General features: G+C 43.1%; 2 protein-coding genes across 2 annotated transcripts in view; both read right to left on the bottom strand.

Moving 5' to 3' along the window:
- The window catches only part of dnajc5ab (DnaJ (Hsp40) homolog, subfamily C, member 5ab), a 33,406-nt gene extending 32,289 nt beyond the window's left edge, over positions 1-1,117 (bottom strand). Inside the window, exon 1 of the mRNA XM_079529519.1 lies at positions 979-1,117. The gene's annotated coding sequence lies outside the window, so the exon portion shown is untranslated. The remainder of the gene's footprint in view (positions 1-978) is intronic.
- A 1,531-nt stretch (positions 1,118-2,648) lies between these two features.
- The window catches only part of LOC306943196 (cohesin subunit SA-1-like), a 31,903-nt gene continuing 10,283 nt past the window's right edge, over positions 2,649-24,268 (bottom strand). Inside the window, exons 13-32 of the mRNA XM_079529399.1 lie at positions 23,382-23,478; positions 23,051-23,147; positions 22,468-22,571; positions 21,792-21,884; positions 21,189-21,281; positions 20,551-20,751; positions 19,972-20,039; positions 19,628-19,715; positions 18,428-18,493; positions 17,756-17,848; positions 17,221-17,389; positions 15,830-15,960; positions 14,845-14,946; positions 12,128-12,261; positions 10,449-10,577; positions 8,596-8,726; positions 7,436-7,652; positions 6,168-6,245; positions 5,751-5,880; positions 2,649-2,859 (exon numbers count right to left, since the gene is read on the bottom strand). Coding sequence (XP_079385525.1) covers positions 2,848-2,859; positions 5,751-5,880; positions 6,168-6,245; positions 7,436-7,652; positions 8,596-8,726; positions 10,449-10,577; positions 12,128-12,261; positions 14,845-14,946; positions 15,830-15,960; positions 17,221-17,389; positions 17,756-17,848; positions 18,428-18,493; positions 19,628-19,715; positions 19,972-20,039; positions 20,551-20,751; positions 21,189-21,281; positions 21,792-21,884; positions 22,468-22,571; positions 23,051-23,147; positions 23,382-23,478 — 2,233 coding nt within the window. The 3' untranslated portion in view covers positions 2,649-2,847. The remainder of the gene's footprint in view (positions 2,860-5,750; positions 5,881-6,167; positions 6,246-7,435; positions 7,653-8,595; positions 8,727-10,448; positions 10,578-12,127; positions 12,262-14,844; positions 14,947-15,829; positions 15,961-17,220; positions 17,390-17,755; positions 17,849-18,427; positions 18,494-19,627; positions 19,716-19,971; positions 20,040-20,550; positions 20,752-21,188; positions 21,282-21,791; positions 21,885-22,467; positions 22,572-23,050; positions 23,148-23,381; positions 23,479-24,268) is intronic.

Genomic DNA, 24,268 nt, shown 5'->3' on the forward strand with positions numbered 1-24,268 from the left:
ACACACACACACACACACAAGGAATAAAGGAAGAGACGGCAGCCCCTTTGAATCATGATAAGTTTTGCTCGCTACCTATGTCTGTCTGACTACAGCAAGACTAGCGGTGATGATGATAGTTGATATTTAATGATGAGATAACGATAAGCCCAACTATACCGCAGGAGAAGAACGGATGCATCATGCATGCCATACTGTATGTATATGGATAGGCCACGAAAAGAGAAAGCATAACAACAACAACAATAGTAGCAAAGGCTCAATAACAGTGTAATCACACAAACACACACACACACGCGGAAAACAGAGCACTAAGCACTTGTATATTCTTGTACGTTCTTTAAGTGACTATATTTCTAATCACCCTTCCTCACAGGCTGTGTATACAAGTTACCAGACAAACTGCACTGCCACCTGTCTCATGCAACCCAAAAGCCAGACGTCTGGTATGATAAATAACGGTAATACAATGCTATGCGAGCTGCATGACTCCAATGGGATTGTAAATCCAGATTTATCCCTTGGTTACTCCAAGCGTCGCTGGTTAGTGGATCTCAACACGGCTTAACTCAGTGGAGACTGGACAGTCACATTAGTCACGATCCATTGAATTACTGCCATACTGGTACAGTACAGTAACAGTAACGTACAGTCAGTCACTCGCTTTCTGGGCTGGGAAACCTTTACCTTTGGCTCCGCATTCGTAATTAAAATGAACCAGAAAATAACGGTCGACCAGAGAATCACACCCGTGGTTAAAGCGGATAATCTCTCCAGCCATCGCATCAAAGGGAGCACACAAGCATCCATATTGGTTAGGGCAGCCAGCCTAGCACCTTACAGTAAACCGCCCGTTACCATATATCCATGGATTGAATTAGCTAGGCTATAGCCGCTAGCTCGCTAACTAATCCAAGGACAACAAAACGAAACGAAGCGAAGCTTAGCCTGCCGGACGGCAATTCTGTGTTTCCTTACCTTTCGTGTGTCGGGCGATGTGTTGGGAGCTTTTCAGAGCTGTGTACTGCAGTGTTGGTTCGGTGTTTAGACTGTAGTTCTGCACCCCAGTGGAGAGCTGCTGAGTGAGTTCTGCTTTCCGCCACTAAACCATTCAAACTGCCCGTAGTGAAGCTAGTGAGCTAACAGGCTAAGGCTAAAACACTAGAGGGAGGGAGCGAGCAGTGTTGCCAGATTTTGCGAGAGAAATAAGCAAGGTCTATTGAAAACAAGCCCAAAATGAAACGAGCACTTTAATAATAATAATAATAATACAAAAAAACCTTTATTTGTAAATTGTATAGCACCTATGAAATGCAGCTTAAAGTGCTTTACAGAGCAATAAATTAGTTAAAAAAAGAAAAGTAAAGTCATAAAACAACATTAAAATAATAGCAGTGAATAAGGCAATACAGTGATGACATGAATAACAAGAAGGATTTTAAAAGCTCAACTAAAAGCAAGAGTGAAGTAGGTTTGTTCCACGCCATCGGCCGTAGAAGCAGAAAGCTGTTTGGTCAGGGTACTAACGAATAATTTGTTTGTCTCTTCAAAATATCATGTTTTATTTTTTAACCTAAAATGAAACAGAACACAGTTTATGTCCCTCTGAAACCGTAAATTTAGGACTGATTTACAATGAATCCCACTTTTTTATTCCTGTGAATTTGATCTACTCCTTTATTCTATTGCTATTACAGTAAATCTGAATTTGTTTTTAAATGTATTATTCTATACGCTAAATTCTTCATTCACAAACAAAGATTCGCTAACTCTTCCAAACTTTAACCACTTCATTTTGGAATTTAAAATGCTCCTCAGATCCTTAGCCCTAGTAAACAAAAAAATGGTTGCAACTGTATGAATCCTCTTTCCCCGAACCCTGATATCATTGTATTGTTATATTGTATGGTTTGTACTGTTTGTATGCATGTTGTTTTTTGTTGCTTGTGCTGAACTATTTATCTGAATTGTCTGTACCATATTTCTTCTAAAAAAAAAAAAAGGGTTGTGTTCAGTGTTATCATGTCAGCTTATTGTAAGCTACTTTGGGCTAGTTTTTTCTGTAAAGTTGCTTGTAAATATTGGTAGTTGCAGATTGCATTTTTTGGGGGGCTTGTTTCTATTTGGGCTCGTTTCCTAATGTTTAAAGCAGTGATTCTCACATGTTCATGTGGAGTACGCCATCAGGACCCTGATGTAAACAAGTCTTTAGTGCTTTTCATTGTTTCATCCTCAAAGTAGCAGCTTTTGTATTGACTTGTGCTTTCGTTTGAAATGTACCCATTCTACATACTGTGAAATAAAAATGTCAATCAATTCATGTCATGTATTTGTCAAGGACCCTACATCTCCCATACCAGATTTGTGTTGTTAAAATGTTTCAAAAGTATTCCAGATTATGGACTCACTCTGTGAGTGTGAAGCATACAGATTGGGAGAAATAAATAAATAAGGACTTTTATTTCGGAGTGTGAACCTCTTAATTTTTAATGTTTGAACATTTTTAGGACCAGAGTGCAGTGGTAACAGAAACACATATCAAAATGAAACATTTGACAATGGAAGACAAACTGCAACGCAAAAAAAGTCTTAACAAAAAACAATTGGACAGAACACCTTTAGACTTTCTCCTTCCATATCATGACATACGGTAAATGGACTTAGCAAGGTGAGTCAAACAAATGCAACTTAGACCTGGTCAGTATTTAATAGATGCACACTCAAATAAGAATTTCAACAAACAAACTGATTGTGAAAACAATTCTTAGTCTCCCAGGGGCTCCTCCAGGCCAGGGCCCTCACTGCGGGACGTCCCGGGTTCTTCAGGGACCTCACTAAAACGGCTCCTCAAGGGGATTGCTGCAGACCAAAGAAGAAGTATTAGTTGTATAAAGCGGGGGTTTCCATACTTTGTCAAATTACAATGTCCTACAGACCCCGATGTTTTGTTTTAAAAAATAAATAAAGGATAAAAAAGAAAAGCAATTTCCAGCAGTAAAAGCCATTTTCAACATTAGTAATGTCTTGGCTATAATACTATTATTTAAATCTATGTAATGCAACTTTGGTGAATGAAATTATACATTTTATATCAGTGTGTGTGTGATGTGTGTGTGTGTGTGTGACTGTGAGTGTTAGGGCTGCCAAATGAAACGATTGCGATTTTTCAGATTAATCACAGAAGATTAATAATTAATCATGATAGGCCTATCTCACAGCATTTCCCGCCCCCTTTCCACGCCCCCTTTTGGAGCTAATGGTGTTATTTTTTCTGCAGTCCATAGGCTTCCATGTTAAAAGAGGTATTTTCACAAGCCACAAACTACTGTTTTGTAAAGGTAAGGTTTATTCTACTTATTTGAGTTGTTATACCATTGTGTTTTCTTCATATTATTATCGGTCTTTGACATTTTAACATTAGGAAATGTACTTAGATTCTCGAGAGAAAAAAAGTGTAAATGCTAATGGTTAAATGACACCACTAGCTTCGGAAGGGGGCGTGGAAAAGGGGCTGTGAGATAGGCCTATTAATCACCATTTGTAACTATGCTCAAAATATGTACATTTCTCTGCATATTGTTAGATAAATCACTCTCTCTCTTTCTCAGTCTCTCTGTGGAAACCTCTTAAACCCCAGGGGGGTCCAGGGGGGGAAATCAAAAACATCAGAGTTGGAACCGGAGACCAATTGGGTCTCCATTTACCCGCTGAGAGCTGTTCATGAGGTGGACAGCCGCTGCCCCCGCCGGCGGGGGCAATGGGGCTCAAGAGGATAATTATTAAGCATCATTATTTTTCTGTCAATAACAGACTTGTGATTTCCCCCATCCAGATAGGGCTGGGGCTCATTGTTTGCTTGGATATATACTATATATAGTGAAGGAAGCAAACAAAGGGGGCTGCACAAAGCAAACTGTGATGCACATGGAGGTACAAAGCGTACAAATAAGTTATCAAATAACACGAGTAACACCTGTATCATGAGAAAATATTAATTCCCTGTTGTGTGGAGAAATGGGGGAGAGGGGGCTATGGGGGTAGCACTTTAACCACATTTTATACTTTGGCTATTCAAAGATAGCAGATATACAAGCTCACATCAGTAGGGTGGAATACAATTTTGATTTGGCCAATTAGAATTTTGAGAATCTTTGATTGCGACCATAGGTCGCAGTTTACTCTGAAAACCTGCATTGCATGTCAGTCAGTCAGTCTGTCACGCCTCGAGGGCGAGGTCGCTTCTCGACCTGAGGGCGTCTTACTGGTGTGTGACACACACACACACACACACACACACACACACACACACACACACACACACACACACACACACACACACACACACACACACACACACACACACACAGTGCTAATGGAGCTCCCTTACACAAGAAACAAAATAAATACAAAAAGTTCAGATTGCGTCTACGGCCAAGTATATAGATCAATAGGCACAAAAAAGGTTTGAGAGGGCAGAGGAAGCAGTTCAAGAGGCAGATGCAAGGAGCCTGGTGGAAGAGGTCGAGCAGGGCTAGGATCCTTTCCAAGTCCCTATAGCCAATTCCAATACCCCAAATCTCGGCCACTCGCTCACTCACACTCGGTCACTCCAGCATGGCAAATTATGGTGAAATTGGTGACCTGCCGAAATATGACACCATCTTGTGGACTTCACATAACTTACATGGAGGTCTTTAAATATGTGGCCTGAATACCGCTAGTTTGAACTCTGCTAATGAACAAACTGCAACGATTTGCATTCGGACACTGACAATATGTGATGTCTACACGATTGTCACATATTTCAGCAGGTCACCAATTTCACAGTAACACCACCATGCAGGGGTGGCCGAGTGTGGGTGAGCTAGTGGCCAAGATTTGGGGTATTGGAATTTGGCTCAAATGAACACCAGGGGGAAGGACACCTTATTCAAGAGGCGAGAGCAGCAGTGGCCGAACGGATTGCGGAGCGGTCTTGATACCGGAAGGTCGCCAGTTCGAATCAGCGGTCCGACACGTTAAAATTACCACCGCTGAAGTGCCCTTGAACAAGGCATTGAACCACTACGATGAAATGTTCTATGAGCAGGGCCTGGCTGGAAACAAGTTCTTGAGCTTAGCCCAGATACCCTGGGTAAATATAGTAATCATATCATTTCATTTCATGGAGGAGACCAGAACCTGCAAGGCAGTGGGAATAGAAGCAACAGGGAGCTTGGACCAGATGGGAGAATGCGGTTGAGAGGAAAGTGACCTGGGCTGAGCTTTGGAAAGCCGAGCCTCAACACATTAAATTCCTCATCCAGGCAGTGTATGACGTGCTTCCAAGCCTGTCAAACCTGTACACATGGGGCATAGCAGAGACACCAACCAACATGCCCAATGCTAGCTAGCCGTCTGGACACAAGCTGGGGTCTGATCAACCCTGGCTGGGTCACCAGGAGGAGGGCGTATGATGTTGAAAGACCCAAAACGCCCTAAGATTCCAGGAACATCACTGAGGATGTGTCCAGACTAGTCATCAGTAGATGTATGTACACAGAGAACCACTGCTTTATATGACTGCCGGGGATTGAACCCTCTTATCTCAAGACCATTGAGCTAGGTTCCCGCACTCCTTTGGGGTATTTTCTGTCACTGTACATTTGCAGATATAATGTAATTATATTAAAATATAATCTACGCAGCCTAATTATTAGGAGCAATATACAGTATACACAAGTATATATTTACACACAGCCACGCATTACCATATTTTCACTGTCAGAGGTGTTGCCTTCTTCCAAATCTTCATCTTCAAAGTCATTGCCTTCTTCAAAGTCAAACAAGTCCTCCATCACACATCGTTCTACTTCTTCCTCCTCCTCAATGACAGACAGCCTGGAAAGCAAAACACAAATCTGGCATTGATCGCTTGCTGAGTGTGTATGTGGCCATACAGAGTACGTTTCCAGGTTGATTTATTCATTTGATCTCAATATGAAGAATTATTGTCCAAAATGACAGATATTATATTTAGAAATAATATTTAAAAAAAATTGGAATGACAAGAATTGAAAACTGACATCATTTACAACAGAGGCGTAAAACATTTTAGTGGTAGTAATCGACAACATGAGTCATGACATTTAAAGACAAGATTCAAGACATTTCCAAGAAAGATTAACCAAGTTAAGTCAGCGGCAGAGTTGGACTTGAGGTTAGAGTCACATTGTGGTCTCTGGGTCACATTGCGCATCTTGGACCTAAAAAACAACAACATGAAAACACATTTTAGTATTAATATAATTCTGTCATCTTTAAATACAAACATACAAAAACAAAATCACAATTCTGTGAAGTGAGGGACATCCACTGTGGTTGCCACATGATGTCACAGAGGGGCACACACACAAGGCCAGGCTTTGGAGGGGTTAGTGCCCATCAAAAAAAAGAAATAGATGTCATCAGCACTCTGGACTTCTACTCTAAGATACATGCAAGGTACTGATCTCTGCATTTATGCTCTAGTCTAAAAGAGGGGATGATAAATATAGAAGCCAGAATTCCTTTAGACCGGGTTAGTCATCAGAAGCAGTTTTTGAGGGGCGCTAGCCCCTCCTATATACAGGTTTAATGTTTGTTTTTAGTTCAATGTTTGTTTTAAAAACACCATTGACATTCACCATTACATCACCTAATCAACATGAGTTAGACTTTAATATATTAGCCCCTCTCACTTCACACTTTAAAACTTAGGGAAAGGGGGGTGCCTGACAGCATTAAAAGAATCCTGGCATACTGGTATGCTAACCAGAGCTTGCAGGTTAGATGGGGAAATGGGATTTCGGCTCCCTATTCTGTAGGAAATGGGGTCTGACAAGAAGGTAAGCTAAACCTCTTTATACTGTAAATACTGTAAGTACTGAGTGTACTCCCTGTATACCTCCCCCTTGTGGGTTAGGTTCAGGAAGGCAAGCATGTATAGAAACTGCAGGTTGCTTATAATGATTGCATGTGTATACTATTGAAAAAAACAAGAAGTGAGCTGTGCTGTAATATGAGAGTCAACACTTTTCATGCCTTACTGAGAGACTTGATGTACAGATTCATATGTCGACTGAATGAGTCTCTTTATGACTTAGAATCTTTATAATTATGCTGCTGTCTAACCCCAGCCTCAGTATCAGAAGATATTGGCCTGCTTTTTGGAAACACTGGTATGATTGTTTATTGTAAAAACTGATGTTTTAATGGTTTAGGGGTGTTCTGTTTTTGTATGAAGTGTTTTATGTTGTTCTGTTTTTAATGGAGTCTAAACAAATAAAGTTGATTGATACATTACTCCTTTTAAGTTAATTATGTACTTATTGACAGGTCATAAACCAATTCCCTTCATATAATGCCAATACATCTGCAACATGCTGATTCTTAAAAAAAACAAAACAAAACATACTCCTCAGTCTCCGGTTCAAAGATGTTTCCATCTTCTTCATCCAAGCCTAAGAGATTTGTTGGCTCCGTGTGGGACACGGTGGAGCAAAGGTCTGGCTCTCCAAGGTTGCTCGGCAATGGGCTACTGTAAGCGCCACCCTCTGATCCATCCACATTCTCCATGCTCGGGAATGTCACATTGCCCTCTGACCCGGAGGCTGGCACTGGAGCACCGGGTTCTTGGGGGAAAAAATGCCAATAAAATGACACCTATAATTATACATGTGATGATGTGCAATTGTGAATGATCCCTTAAGAACATTATTATGACAAGTAAGACGCATAAACGCGGGAAGCGAACGGCAGTCTGACACACACACACACACACACACACACACACACACACACACACACACACACACACACACACACACACACTCACACTCACACTCACACTCACACACACACACACACACACACAGAGACCTCTGTATGTTCCAATTTCAGTTGCCCTCTGGTGGCGGGCGGGTGGTGTTACAGCGTGACACACCCACACAGACTGACACACAGACCGTTTTGGTCAGCTTCGTTCGCAACAAATGATGTGTCTCCTCCAGCCACTTTTAGACGGTCTCCAGATAAAACAGTTTTCATGCAATTATTTATTTATTTTTTACACAGATACATAATGTGTGTTGTAGAGCATCGTTTAAATGCTTAATTTATATTTTTTTAATGTGCAAATGAATAGTTTTTCAATGCATTCGGTTTACTCTAGAGGGTACTCTTATTTTGAAGAGATCGTCCACCCGAAGTCTTATATCTGCTAGCTAATATCTGCCAAAAGAACACACATTTACATTCACCATCGCTAGTCGGTACATTTGTATTTGTAGGATGAGTGGGGCGAGGGAGTGTTTGCTCGTTCTAGGAACTCCAAATATCGCATACGGCTCTGCGTCAATGTAATAAACACATGCTTTGTGAGCCCACGTTTTGCCCGTTGGAGACGGGAGGAAACAGCGTTTTCAAAGATTTCCACCCTGGAGGGTGTTTTCACTTTGTTGCGTTTTCAACCCCCAAGAAGATGCCGTTCTCGTCTAAAGGGACCCCAGCAAACGATGCTTTATTTTGACGTTTTCTATAGGCAGCGTTCTCGTGTAAAGGGGGTCTCTTTCTCACCTGGGATAGTGGGCCTCTTGCTTTTTGTCTGCCTAGGGCTGGAGATGGAGGTGTTCAAGGAGCAATGGTACATTCTGACAGATGGCCAGGAGAGGGCAGTCTTGGAGCACTTGGCGTTAAGGACGGCAATTCTGTTAAGACAAAGTTAGTTAAATTATGTTAAAAGTAGATACGATAGCATTTTGGAAAAAGTGGAATGACGGAAAAGGGACGTTTATTATTTATTGTGCATTTTACAGAGTGGAGCTTTATTTGTAATCCTGTCAATATGCAAGTACACAGTGGAACGAATTAGCATTCCTTCAGGACTATGTGTAGTGTGATGGATTTGACAAAAAGGAACAGCAGGTAACTTTTAATAATAAAGTGACTGAAAACATGGGGCACATGGTAATGCAAGTCACTGTGAGTGCATAATTGTGGCTATTGGCTTCCTTTGATGTAGCCCAGTGGTTTTCAACCAGTGGCCCGGGGACCACCAGTGGTCCTTGAAGGGATTCCCAGCTATATGACAAGTAAGGCGAGTAAACGCGGGAAGCGAACGAAGCTGTTGTGGCAGTCTGACACACACACACACACACACACACACACACACACACACACACACACACACACACACACACACACACACACACACACACACACACACACACACACACACACACACACACACACACACACAATTTTGGCCAGCTTCTATAGTTAGTGCTCACTTCATTCGCAATGATGAGTTGATAACCAAATGGACCCTAATAGATCTTTAACTCTTGAGGGCATAAAATGGTTTCATTTTGAGCTCTCAAGAGTTAAATTATTTATAAACATCTGCATTACGATAATTTGGAAATGTTTATTTTTCCTTTGTATATGCCTGTACATATCTGTTTAATTCCTCTCTTAAAATGAAATAGAAGAATATATATAAAAACAAACAAACAAACATCTGCATTACTTAACACCCCGAGCGGCAAGGACAGAGTTCTCCGTTCTATCAATTAGTAACACCCGACGCTCAGGACGGAGATTGATAAAGGGACAGACATTTATTGATATCCAAACCGATCACATCGCTCCACAGGCTGGGAGCGCAACATTCAATGTTATTTCCGGTTGGGACGTCATCGAAAATGTTCCCCCCCATTTTAGCCGATGAGACCGAAAATCTTAAAACGTGAACCTTAATGTAAGTCGCTCTGGATTAAGAGCGTCTGCTAAATGCCTAAATTGTAAATTGTAAATTGTGAATAACTCTTATCAAATCATTCCGTCCAATTCTAAGCAAAGATTATGTGTTAGACGGCCCATCGCGGTCCCGTCGCTAGTCGCGTTAGAATTAATCATACCTCCCGTTGTTGTTGATCGCCTCGGGAGTGTTTTGGCTACATCAAGCTACTTCAGCTACATTCAATGGATTAAATAACACCGAGCATTTAACATGTTAATTTACAAGAAGTCTAGACATGGTATGAATGTAGAAGAATTGTTATTTTGATTGCCACACTAATTATTTATCCATAATGTATAAATGATGGATAAGGCGTCAGGACAACTAGGCCTCTTCGTGGAGGGGTCAGAATAAATGTTGGACTTTGACTGTTATTATTAGTAACTGCTCAAATGGTGGGCCGTGGCTCATCAAATGCACAATGAATAATGGGCCTTGATATGAAAAGGGTTGAAAACCACTGATGTAGCCGAGCATGTTGTGTGTGTGTCTACTCACATGTGGGTTCGGTTCATGTTGTGTGTGTCTACTCACATGTGGGTTCACTGATGTAGCCGAGCATGTTGTGTGTGTCTACTCACATGTGGGTTCACTGATGTAGCCGAGCATGTTGTGTGTGTCTACTCACATGTGGGTTCGGTTCTTGCAGAGAACTTTACTGCTGAATTCACTGAGGATCTCCAGAAACAGCAGCTTTGGGGGCTGGGTCCCGCCTTCCACCTCTTGGATGTCATGGAACGCAAAGGGTATACCCTGTCTGAAGGGCATGCACAAACATATTGTTATTGTTAAATTTTGCTTTTTTTGTTTGTCTTCGGACACAGCCAGCCAGGGACACACATAGCTATGCAATGGAGTGGCTGCACCACTCAATAAAATAAGCATACATAAATGTCTACCATTCATGTACAGTACCAACGTTAATTCTGTGTACATGCTTATAACATTTTGGCCGGATAATGTTATCGGCTACCCAGATGGAAAACTATCCGTTACTGACATCCCTAGTGTGAATGGGCGTTCCAGTAAAGGGATAGCAAGTTCAAGTTCCTCTGAGTAGTGTACACATCGAGGAGGACCTCAAGTAGGATACACACGCAACGCATGTAAGGAGAAAGGCTCAGCAGTGACTATACTGCTTTCGTCGCCTGAATAAATTCGGAGTGGCCCCCACATCCTCAGGCTGGACTACAACAGCTCCATTAAAACCCACATCCTCAGGCTGGACTACAACAGCTCCATTAAAAACCTTCTGTCAGGCTGCGGCACTGCCTGGTACGAAAACGGAAGAAGTAAGAACACGCGGTGCGGTTGGCCGAGCGCATAATGGGAAGTGAGCTTTTTCTGCCCTATGTGGACTACCATTCTATGTGGGCCTACCGACGTGTTACCACTTTTGCGCCTAATGTTGAGACATACAGTTGGAGGCCATCGATATTGTCCTTTTCTTTTTGCTGAGGTTTGCGTGATCTGCGCAAAAGGACAGTTAACCCATTTTGGGCGGGAACCCCTTTTGGTGTTTTAAACATTATGTTATAATTTAGCTATTGAAAAATAGCAGATCTACAAGCTCATAGAGCTTGTAGATCTGCTATTTTTGAAAAATCGTGAAAATATTTATTTCAGAAAACTGGAGGATTTAGAAGGATTAAATGGGCCTAAATGGGTCAAATGATAAGGAACAATATCGGTGGCACCCAACTGTGTGTTACGTAGATATCTTAGATTTGTGTGTTCTCTTTACGGTTTGATTTTTCTCCTTGCTCATACTCATCCTGTCCCCTCTCTTTGTCTTCGTTCTCCCATTCTGAATAAACATTAATGATGGATCTTGCGCAAAAACCAATGATCACCCACTTCTTAACAGCTGTAAACCTGTTACGTGACAATAAAGTTGATTCGCTTAATTTCCCTCTACAACAAACCTCTTCGCCCCAAAATAACCAATCTACATAATCACAATGTGTTACGTCGATGCCCCTTGTGAGGTTGTAGATGTACATGTAGTTTCGCTGAATTTTTTCCTCAGAATAGAAGGCATGCATGTGACATCATCATCATACCCGGAAGTTATGCAGGAGCACCTACCGAGTGGCAAAAAAAACTACTTTCTGGCCTTGACAGCCCATACATCCAAACTGAAAAGTCCTATCTGATTGCATTAAACTACGTTAAACCCACTCGATTTGCCACTCACTTTATGCATGTGCATACTCTCTAAAAGGGTGCAAGGGTTCATGTGGTTAAGTCTCTGTGGAGAACATCCTCAGCTAAATGCAAAACAAGGGCAGAGAAGGAGGGACTAACTTGAGCAGGGCCTGCACTTGCTCTTGGATGGGTTGTAGGTTGACACCCAGGCTCACGGCATGCCTCTTGGCCACTTCTTTGATCTCGTTAAACTCCTTCCCAGTGTTCTCAGTAGGGTTCAGCTCTGTGAATAGCTGAAAACACACACACACACACACACACACACACACACACACACACACACACACACACACACACACACACACACACACACACACACACACACACACACACACACACACACACACACACACACACACACACACACACACACACACACACACACACACAAATCATTTATTTTCATCCACACAAGAGATACAATACAAGGACACAAATATTTACAAGGTGCTGTACAAAATGCAGTCAGCAAATCTTGAACAAATACCCACACACCCTTCAGGCAGACAAGTAGCAACGCCGATACAAGAGATTGCACTGAATTTTGCAGGCTGTTTAGCTGCTTTTTTGCATTGTTTTAAGTGGTTAAGTGGTTGGGATTTTCCACACGAGACAAGTTACAACAGCAGTATTTTAAAATAAAGTAGTTTATATGCAATCTGATCAGTGAGACCAGGTGGGGCTGAGCATCAATCTGATCAGTGAGACCAGATGGGGCTGAGCATCGTATCTGATCAGTGAGACCAGGTGGGGCTGAGCATCGTATCTGATCAGTGAGACCAGGTGGGGCTGAGCATCAATCTGATCAGTGAGACCAGGTGGGGCTGAGCATCAATCTGATCAGTGAGACCAGGTGGGGCTGAGCATCAATCTGATCAGTGAGACCAGGTGGGGCTGAGCATCAATCTGATCAGTGAGACCAAATGGGGCTGAGCATCAATCTGATCAGTGAGACCAGGTGGGGCTGAGCATCAATCTGATCAGTGAGACCAGGTGGGGCTGAGCATCAATCTGATCAGTGAGACCAGGTGGGGCTGAGCATCAATCTGATCAGTGAGACCAGGTGGGGCTGAGCATCAATCTGATCAGTGAGACCAGGTGGGGCTGAGCATCAATCTGATCAGTGAGACCAGGTGGGGCTGAGCATCAATCTGATCAGTGAGACCAGGTGGGGCTGAGCATCAATCTGATCAGTGAGACCAGGTGGGGCTGAGCATCAATCTGATCAGTGAGACCAGGTGGGGCTGAGCATCAATCTGATCAGTGAGACCAGGTGGGGCTGAGCATCAATCTGATCAGTGAGACCAGGTGGGGCTGAGCATCAATCTGATCAGTGAGACCAGGTGGGGCTGAGCATCGTATCTGATCAGTGAGACCAGGTGGGGCTGAGCATCGTATCTGATCAGTGAGACCAGGTGGGGCTGAGCATCAATCTGATCAGTGAGACCAGGTGGGGCTGAGCATCATATCTGATCAGTGAGACCAGGTGGGGCTGAGCATCAATCTGATCAGTGAGACCAGGTGGGGCTGAGCATCAATCTGATCAGTGAGACCAGGTGGGGCTGAGCATCAATCTGATCAGTGAGACCAGGTGGGGCTGAGCATCGTATCTGATCAGTGAGACCAGGTGGGGCTGAGCATCGTATCTGATCAGTGAGACCAGGTGGGGCTGAGCATCAATCTGATCAGTGAGACCAGGTGGGGCTGAGCATCATATCTGATCAGTGAGACCAGGTGGGGCTGAGCATCAATCTGATCAGTGAGACCAGGTGGGGCTGAGCATCAATCTGATCAGTGAGACCAGGTGGGGCTGAGCATCAATCTGATCAGTGAGACCAGGTGGGGCTGAGCATCGTATCTGCTGTTTGTCGTAAATCAGAGCTCCCGCTTTGTTTTTCATGGTTCCATTTGTGCAGTTTGGCTTGGCACCAAGAAACAGAGGATGTGCATTGTTTTTTCTTTGGACAGTGAAACCTCACCTACTTCATACTCAAAAGCAGTGGTCCTGTATTGCCTAAGATTGCATTGTCAATACACAAGGTTCCATGTGGGAACCTCATACTTGGCAATATAATACTTGCTATTTTATACTCTAACCACTAACCGCTATTTTCGGTTATTTGAAAATAGCCGATCTACAAACTGACAATGCAAATGCAATGCATCAGTTACATATCTTTCTTTCCATCCATAATAATGGATACTTGCATGTTCTCCCCGTGTCCCCTAGGGTAGGTACCCTCACAAAAACATGCAGTAATCCTGGTCTATAAACTGCCTCCCCCTGGCCAGCCAGGGCGCCTGATGGAGGGGAAAGGAACTGGTTGGAATAACGTGTTCCTTCCACGCGCTACGTCCAACCAGGGAAACTCCCCCCTGTCAGGTGTAAAGGAGCGACATAGACACTCATGCATGAAGGAAGCATGAGTTCAAGTCTGTTGCTCTCCCCAGGTTGGCGGAGGGTGTGTAGAGCCCAGGATCACATTAGATAATTGACACAGGGGTGAAAAATGGGTTACAAAATCGTGGGATAAAAATTATAAGAAGAAAAAAATAAATGGCTACTTGGATAAAACAGGGAAGCCAGGGTTAGTGTGGTTAAGAATCATCTCTAAACAAAAAAACATTTATCAATTACAAGCATTATTTGCCGTATGTCAATTGGTGAAATACTATTTACTATTCAAACCAGTTACACACATCAACACACACACACACACACACACAGACACACACACACACGCACACACACACACACACACACACACACACACACACACACACACACACACACACACACACACACACACACACACCTGCTGCAGGCAGAGGCCCACGGTCTTGGCACTCTCGACTGGATCGATGAGCTTGGTCTTGTTTAGAAACAGTTTGATGATGTCACCAAAGTCACTATAGAACTACAGTAGAGAAGGAAAGAAAGTTTGTCATTATCAAATCCCAGCCACCTTCCTCTGTCATCTTGGACATGTAGGGCTTTTGTAAATAATCCTGGAAGGAAGCAATCAACTAAATGCCTACAAGCTCACAATTTGTAAAGTAGACTAGGCTTTATTTTACCAGGCACACTGCTATACTAGTTTATTGACCAACATTAATTTTGTTGTGCTGCTTATTATATAAAACCTTTTATTACAGGTAGTCTATAAAAGATCTGCTGACTCCAATTAATCTCAAATTCACAGCAGAAAAAATATATATTTTCTACTGGATTACTATGTTAACACTGTGTAATTGTAAAAGTGTTATTCTTATATCATTGTCAACTTCTATTTCACCCACTGTTCTTCTGACTCATCTGTTAGCACCCTCACTATTTCTCACTCCCCTCCTCTGACTCATCTGTTAGCACCCTCACTATTTCTCACTCCCCTCCTCTGACTCATCTGTTAGCACCCTCACTATTTCTCACTCCCCTCCTCTGACTCATCTGTTAGCACCCTCACTATTTCTCACTCCCCTCCTCTGACTCATCTGTTAGCACCCTCACTATTTCTCACTCCCCTCCTCTGACTCATCTGTTAGCACCCTCACTATTTCTCACTCCCCTCCTCTGACTCATCTGTTAGCACCCTCACTATTTCTCACTCCCCTCCTCTAAATCACACATTCCTTCATTCATTCTCTCACTGACTCCCCCCGTTAACCTTTGGTGTTAATACTTTTTTGGTTGTTTTGAACCCATCTGTTCATTTCCCACAGTATTCTATTATTGAGAAAGCTGGTATCCAAATGAAAAGGTCAATTCATGTAGCACAGAACATTTTGTTGCATTTTCCCCACCTTGTCATAATACTTGAGGACATCTGCGGCAGCCTTGAGGTCCAGCACTCCGAAGAGGATCAGTTTGCAGTAGCCAGCCAGCTGGTTGCGTTTCCGTTCGACAGCGGCTAGCTTCAATTCCTCCGACTCATCTGGGTAGGGAAGACAGAAAGACTGAGGGTGAAGACAGAGAGAAACCGTGGCCTTTTTTCAATATTATACAAGTCAACACTGGTCAATATTGGCGGTGAACCGTGTAACCCTACTGCAGTTGTAAGCATAGTCACCTGAATGTTCGAAGCAACAGAGGAGAGGTATGAGGAACTGATAAGCATTGCATATATAAATTAACATAGAGAATAAGAGAATGGACATTTTCATTCATAGCTTCCATGTCAATCACGAAGAGGATGTACTCCACGCTTTTCACTTTTTTTTCCTCCTTTGCTATTCACTTGTTCAATATGTAATAAGCGTCAGTGGGTCTCCCAGAAAAATATGAAGTAGAGAGATAATGAATCACCTATACGTTACATATAAGACACATTCTCTCAACCTTTTCAGGCCATTCTGAATTCCCACAGACACTTCTTACAGTACGTTTTAACAGCGGGCGACAGCCAGACTAATTTTCCGGAAGTGCATTATTTGTCTATGGGACCCAGTGACTACCGGCGACAGCAGGCGATGGTCGAAAAGTGGGCGGGGCAATGTCGCAGAAAAGATAAAAATAATTCATCTTTTCGGGCGATGACGGGCGATGTGTCGGCCGATGCTCGCCCGCTGTTAAAACGTACTGTAATATCGCATCAAATAAGAAATGTTTACCAAAAATAAACAAATGATCCCGGCAGTTTGACTCAGGGCTGGACTGGGACAAAAATTCGGCCCGGGCATTTTCGCGTGAATTTGGCCCAGACCGGCCCACCACAACCAGCGCGCAGATAGCAGAAACTCTACCACCCACTCCGTCGAGGCACACACACAAACAAGCCCTAATACCACCACTTTTACAGAACAACATAAATGATACAAACAGTAGTGGCCCTAAGCAACATAATATTATGTGGCCCCACCCCTGCACTGCACCGCCGGGTGCAGTGCACCCCTACGGTCGCGGCCCACCGGGAAAATGCCCGGTATGCCCGGTGGCCAGTCCAGCCCTGGTTTGACTCATATGGATATGAAGAATCAACTGCGAGAAATCGCTAAGATTACTGCCGCCAAATGAGTTACATTTCCATGACTGACTGACTATCGTAAATGATAAAATCGCAGTTTGTTTATTTCTGGACCGCAATGCTTATATGAGACGATTTTAAGAAACCCAATGTTATTCTCCATAGAGAAAATACTTCGGGAACCAAGGGATGAGCGAGTCACGTTCTGTGCTCCATTACACGTGGGCGCACCAGCATGCTCGTCGTCTTCGGGGGCGGTGAAGATGAAGTCGACGAGGAAGCCAGACATCTCAATTTGGAGGGTTTCAGGGCAAGAACAGCTCAGCATCTTGAGGTCTACCTGGGTACGAACCACATACCCGCTGTACAGCACCAATAGGTCACACAGCACTTCAAAGGCCTGGAGTTTTCAAAGGACCGCACGCACGCGCACACGCACACGCACACGCACACACACACACACACACACACACACACACACACACACACACACACACACACACACACACACATTCATTCATAGTAATTTTATGTCTTTCTTTGTTGTTGCAGTTTTTACTTCTTAGATAGAATGGAAAAGAGACAGGAAATGGGACAGAGATGCAGAAGGACATGCAACACACTTAACCAGGGACGATGCAGTTACAGTATGTGGTCGTCTGGTGATATACTGGCAAGCCCCCCTAATTTGGGCCATGTCTTCCTACAGCTTATCCAACATTTGAACAAAAGTAATCCGGACTTGATTCTACAGTGTAGATCTGACCTTGTTTCTGATCTCCGCCTGGTCGGAGGACAGACATCTCTCAGACACTTTGTAGAAAGACTTCAACGACCTCTTCACTTGCAGTGGCTGCATCTGGAAGAGAGAAGGCTGGGCGATTGTTGTGACTGATTAACACAGCTTAACCACTGTCAACCTGGCGTCCCTATATTTGGACATCCAAAACGTTCATACATTTAAAAAAATGCAGATGTGTTGTGAGCTTGTAGATCAGTAATTTGCAATTGGCACAACAACTACATTTGGGGGACATTTTAATAGAAAGATACAATACATTGAATTATCAATTGGGCGATATCATACAAGCTGAAAATTGGTGCAGATGAATGGCAATCACCCTGATGATGTTTTCTTTTGGTAAATGGACTTATCTTAATTGAGTTCTCAATGTGGAAATCACCCTTTTAAAGCGTGCAGATTGGACACCATTACTCCCATACTACGTATAGTACTGTCCCCCAACAACTTATAGAATAATAACTGAAGCTCCAGTCAGTGAACAAAAACAGTGAAAGAGCAGCAACTGCAGCAAAGATTTGCACAACACAACATAATAAAATAAAAAGTATTTTCCACTGTGCAAACATTTGTCTTCTGAAAGTATGCTGCATTTGATCTTTGCAGAATTAATGATTGTGTGCGTATAGTGGTTACCACGGCAGGAGAGGACTTGATCCAGAACAGGTGGGAGGCAGCAGTATGCAGAGCTGCAACCATCAGCTGGAATCATATAGAGGAAGGAGTCAGGTTTCAGCTCTATCCGTCTTAACCGCATATATCTATTCTACGTCCGAGCATAGACATGGTAACGCCCCGCCTGCCTCTGATTGGCCTAGGGACTGTCCTCAGAGACGCGAGGTTACTCCGTGGTGGGAAATAAGTACAAGAGAATGACAGCTTGGCACAAGTCTGGTAAGGCCGGCAGTGTCGGTAGGCCAATCAGAGGCAGGCGGGGCGTAACCATGACTATGCTCGGACGTAGAATAGATATACGCGTCTTAACCACTACTGTTTAACTTTGTGTGTGTGTGTGTGTGTGTGTCAGGACAAAGCCAAACAACTTGCCAAATACTGTGCTGTTTCAACTGGCTTGGCTGTGTGGAGAAGGCACCATTATGTACCCTGTAATGCTGTATCATAGCATGGTATAGCATGTATGTATTCAAGCATCGTCTAACCCGTTATGTATAATTGCTAATTATTAAAGTTAGTTCTAAACTGATAGCAATTTGTTTTCAAATACTTTATACTTAGTAACCTGCACCCTCGTTGGCGTTCTACTCTGAGCGCTTTTGTCCGTCTGCACCAAATATCTTTGCCAAAAATTGGCTTCGTAGTGTGGTTGAAAGGTTTTGACTAATATTCCCTTCAGAATATGGATGCTGGGGTTCAAATGGTTACACGTCCTAAGTCCAACCACTCAAAATGTACAAGCATGTACAGTTGGGTGCCACCGATATTGTCCCTTATCATTTGACCCATTTAGGCCTGACCTCAACATTTTTAAAAATCCTTCTAAATCCTCCAGTTTTCTGAAATAAATATTTTCACGATTTTTCAAAAATAGCAGACCTACAAGCTCGTAGCGCGCCACTCGGTGGCGCGCTATGAGCTTGTAGATCTGCTATTTTTCAATAGCTAAATTATAACAATGTTTAAAACACCAAAAGGGGTTCCCGCCCAAAATGGGTTAACTGTCCTTCTGTCGCAGATCACGCAAACCTCAGCAAAAAGAAAAGGACAATATCGATGGCCTCCAACTGTATGTGGTGGTTGAGTTCAACATCTCATTATGTGTATTGTGTACTATGTATGACTGTCATGAAGGATGTGCGAAAACAGTCAGGCACACACCTGCTTGTTCATGTCTGCGGACTTCACACCCTTCTTCAGTAGCTGAAGACAGGGCTCCAAGAGCTGTAACCCGGTTATATTAAATGATCTGGAACAGCACGCACGCACGCACGCACGCACACACACACACGCACACACACACACACACACACACACACACACACACACACACACACACACACAGACAGACAGAGATAGGAATTAATAGGATCATTAATTGGCGGGTATAAAAATATGCAACCACTTTAACCCAATATACTTAATTGTGTGTCAAATAGCACACCTTGTGACATATACTTGGATGCACACATGATGCACAATGCACATACACTGCTTTAATTTACCTGCTGAGACCAGCCATCTTGGTCAATGCCGTGGCAGCACCATACAGTTCATCTTCATCAGCAGTCCCCTAAAACAATTAAGATTTTAATGATTTCTTTTTTTTACTTTCATTGTGATACAGATAAATAGGTACTTAATGTTAGGTAATGTTAATTCTATTGAATTAAGCCAACACATTTCTGAAAATGTAAGGCTGCTTTCAAGTAACCATCAAATGTAATATTCCACACATTATGTAATGCAAGTCTCAAAGTAAATGGACTCCCACTGAGAAACCTCTAAATGTCATCTCAAAAAGTATAGTTGTATGCATGTAATAAAAGTCGGTTTTATCAGGGCTACTAAACATCCCACATCCCATGTGGGACTAAAGATTCCAAGTTACTGAAATCTGTCGGCAAGGGCATTCAGAACACACACACACACACACACACACACACACACACACACACACACACACACACACACACACACACACACACACACACACACACACACACACACACACACACACACACACACACACACACACACACACACACACACACACACACACACACACACACTACAGTACCTACCTCCAGCACCTTGCGGACTAAGGGGTTAAAGCGGTCTGTCAGGTTGTCCAGCAGACAGCTGATGGCGGTTTTGGAGCGAGCATTGAAAGTGTATTGCTCTGAGCACAGGGAGCTGAACAGACTGGCGCACGCATCCAGCACACTGGCCTCTGTGTGTTTCACCACAATGCCACACACTGGCTCCAGCAGCAGATCCAGGTACTGCTCACACACACACAGAGAGAGAGAGAGAGAGAGAGAGAGAGAGCGAAAGAGAGGAAAAACACAGACAGAGAAGATGACCCCAAGTCGCAGAAATTAACCTGGAACCTGACCTCTGGGTACATTGAATAAAACAAAAAGAAAATCTCAAGACTGAAAATGTAATGATGTTTTAGGCCGAACAGCTGAAGAAATCATGACATTTCTGAGACCATTCATGTTTCTGGAAGATGATTCTAAACATATTCTATTGCTAGTTTGCTCACTTCAAATAACATAACTTAATACTTTAATAACTTAAAATAACTAATGACTGAAAATAGCCAATCTACAAGCTGAGCTTGTAGATCTGCTATTTTCGGTGTGCAGCATGCAACTCCAAATGACTGAGAACTTTAATGGATGTGGGTAAACTGGGTGACTTCCTCTCTGCTCACCCTGTCTAGTTGTCCATTGGTGCTGTACGTCTTCAGGTTAAAGTAGAGAGGGACATTCAGGAGGCGGCTCACATACTTAGCGTCTGCAGAGTACTGGAGGACAGAGGTAAAGGTAAAGGAAAGGATTAGTGTAGCCCCCCGTAGTCCACCCCCCCTTACGTGCTATTTTACACTAAAACATTTCTAAAATCTACAAGCTCACAACGCATCATGTGATGCGTTTGCCATTTTGGAAACGTTTGAAAACACCAGGTTGAAAGTGGTTAAACAATGTCGGGTCTCTGCTTAATATGTTAAGTCAAGTGTCTTGAGAGAACTTGTTGTGATGAAGTTGGCACTATAATAAAATTGTATAGAACATGTACTGTACTACTGTAAGGCCCAAACCACACCAATGCAACTAGTCGCAACTCCAAAACAGTTTTAAGGACATGTCACACCAATGCAACTGTAGTTGCATGCAACAAAGAATACAATCCCCTGACAGCAAATACTGACAACTGTGTTTACTGGGGTACCGTGGAGGAATCAACTCTACTGTGGTGGGCATGTACTCTAGACCCACGCCACCCAGATACCTCCACTCTTTCCTATGTACTGTACCTTGGCCAGCAGCTGTGGCAAGACAGGGATGAAATGATTGGTGATACGCATCCTGTCTCGAACTTGGTTTTCCTTATCGTTCTTGCTTAAGACCTGAAAACGCACGCACGGGCACACACACACACACACACACACACACACACACACACACACACACACACACACACACACACACACACACACACACACACACACACACACACGTAACATAACAAGTTCACAGATGTACATTGTAGAGCAGAGGTTCCCAACCACCACTGGTACCAGTAGTTGAGCCCATAAAAGGAGAAAAAAAGACAAAAGTGGAATGAAATATTTATATTACTACAGGTAGTTCTTCTGACCAAGCAACTGGTAGGTTGATAGGTATCCAGCCATGCTGAAATAGGCATGACATCACACCTAGCCGTTAATGGAAGATTTGAGAACGGATTAATCACATTAGTAATACAATCAGTTTTTTTAACAATTTTAATCAGTTATTATGGTGGTACTTGGAGAGCCAAATATTTTCTGAGGTGCTCCTTCAGTATAAAAACTAAGGTTGGGAACCAATGGTGTGTACACTCAGAGCAACAGATACAAAAGGTATTGTATAGGGCAGTGAGGAGAAGACAGAAATAGGTGTGTGTGTGTGTGTGTGTGTGTGTGTGTGTGTGTGTGTGTGTGTGTCCACCTTCTTGCCCTCTTCTCTTCCTGCAGGGGGTTTAGCCTCCGCTGCCCGTCTGATAGCACATATCATGAGCTCTATCAGAGCACCCTCCTCTTCATACTGAAGACCTGGCACACACAGATACACAGACAATCAACTGTACATTTAAAGCTGTTGGGAGAAGAGGGAAGCAGTGTTGATTTCGTCGACTAAAACTAAGACGAAAGATGTTCGTCGACTACCTTTTTTCACTGACGAAAACTAAATGGAAACTAAATGAAAACTAAGCTATGATGACTAAAACTAAGACTAAATATACTGACAATTTCGTCAACAAATAAAAACTAGACTAAATGTTAGGAAGGGACTAGTGGACAAGAGATCCAGTATAAGTCATTTTACACTTGGTTGCAAAGGCAAGAGATCCAGTATAAGTCATTTTACACTTTACACAAATTAAAACTATTTAAGAGACTATGACTAAAACTAAAATCAAAATTTGCTGCCAAAAACAACACTGGAGGGAAGGGGGATAGAATGGATCTTTATAGGTCTCTCCCCCCCCCCCCCCCCCACTCTATGAGGATGTTTCTGTATGCATTAGTACCAGGTTCCTGCAGTAGCAGGGAGGTCATGGTGTTCCAGTCCCTCAGCTCAGGGACGCCCCACAGACTGTCCACTAGGTAAGATCCATGCTCATGAAGCTGGAAGGGAGGGAGAGAGAGATGAGCTCCTGAATGCTGAAGCAAATCATTATACATACAGTATAAACACCTGATTTTGCACTTTAAGCATTGTGAGACGACAGAGAAACATGGGTGCAGAGGAAAGAGGGATGAGTGGTGGTCAGACAACACAGAAAAAGGGGGGGAGAGAGAGGGCGGGTTGTTTTTCTTTAAAAAAAACATTCTACATCGCTATGAGGACAGAGAAATTACCTCAGACTTCATGTAGAAGGTCACCAGGAACTGAAAAAAGACCATGGTGTCATCTTGATCAGCACGTCCCTTCTGTTTCTCTACCTTCTGTTTCCACCTGACACACACGCACAAACGCACATGCCAGCCACACACACACACACACACACACACACACACACACACACACACACACACACACACACACACACACACACACACACACACACACACACACACACAAAACTAGAAATAACTTAACATACACACATACAGATGAGTTGAGTTATGTTTTATAATTTTTATCCCACGATTTTGTAACCCATTTTTCACCCCTGTGTCAATTATCTAATGTGATCCAGGGCTCTACACACCCTCCGTCAACCTAGTCCCCATATATGGGGGACATGGGGAGAGCAACAGACTTGAACTCATGCTTCCTTCATGCATGAGTGTCCAAGTTGCTCCTTTTACACCTGACAGGGGGGAGTTTCCCTGGTTGGACGTAGCGCGTGGAAGGAACACGTTATTCCAACCAGTTTTTTTCCCCTCCATCAGGCGCCCCGGCTGGCCAGGGGGAGGTAGTTTAGAGACCAGGATTACTGCATGTTTTTTGTGAGGGTACCTACCCTAGGGGACACGGGGAGAACATGCAAACTCCACACAGAAAGGGTTGAGTTATAACTAGAAAGAACTTAACATTTGAATGTGCTGTAGATTTTGTGGACTTTATTTGTGTATGCTGCATGTTGCAGATTACTTAAAACTAGGAAAAAATAGAAGTGTGGTAGATTTGTACTTCTGAAAATATATTGGTGTGTACTATTAAGAGTTTTGATGCAGCGCATGCTAGGGAAACCAAAGAGAGCCAGGCTGTGAAATGGATACTGTAGGCAGGTGGATATAAA

The sequence above is a fragment of the Electrona antarctica genome, assembly GCF_951216825.1.
Source record: "Electrona antarctica genome assembly, chromosome: 2".
Taxonomy (NCBI): domain Eukaryota; kingdom Metazoa; phylum Chordata; class Actinopteri; order Myctophiformes; family Myctophidae; genus Electrona; species Electrona antarctica.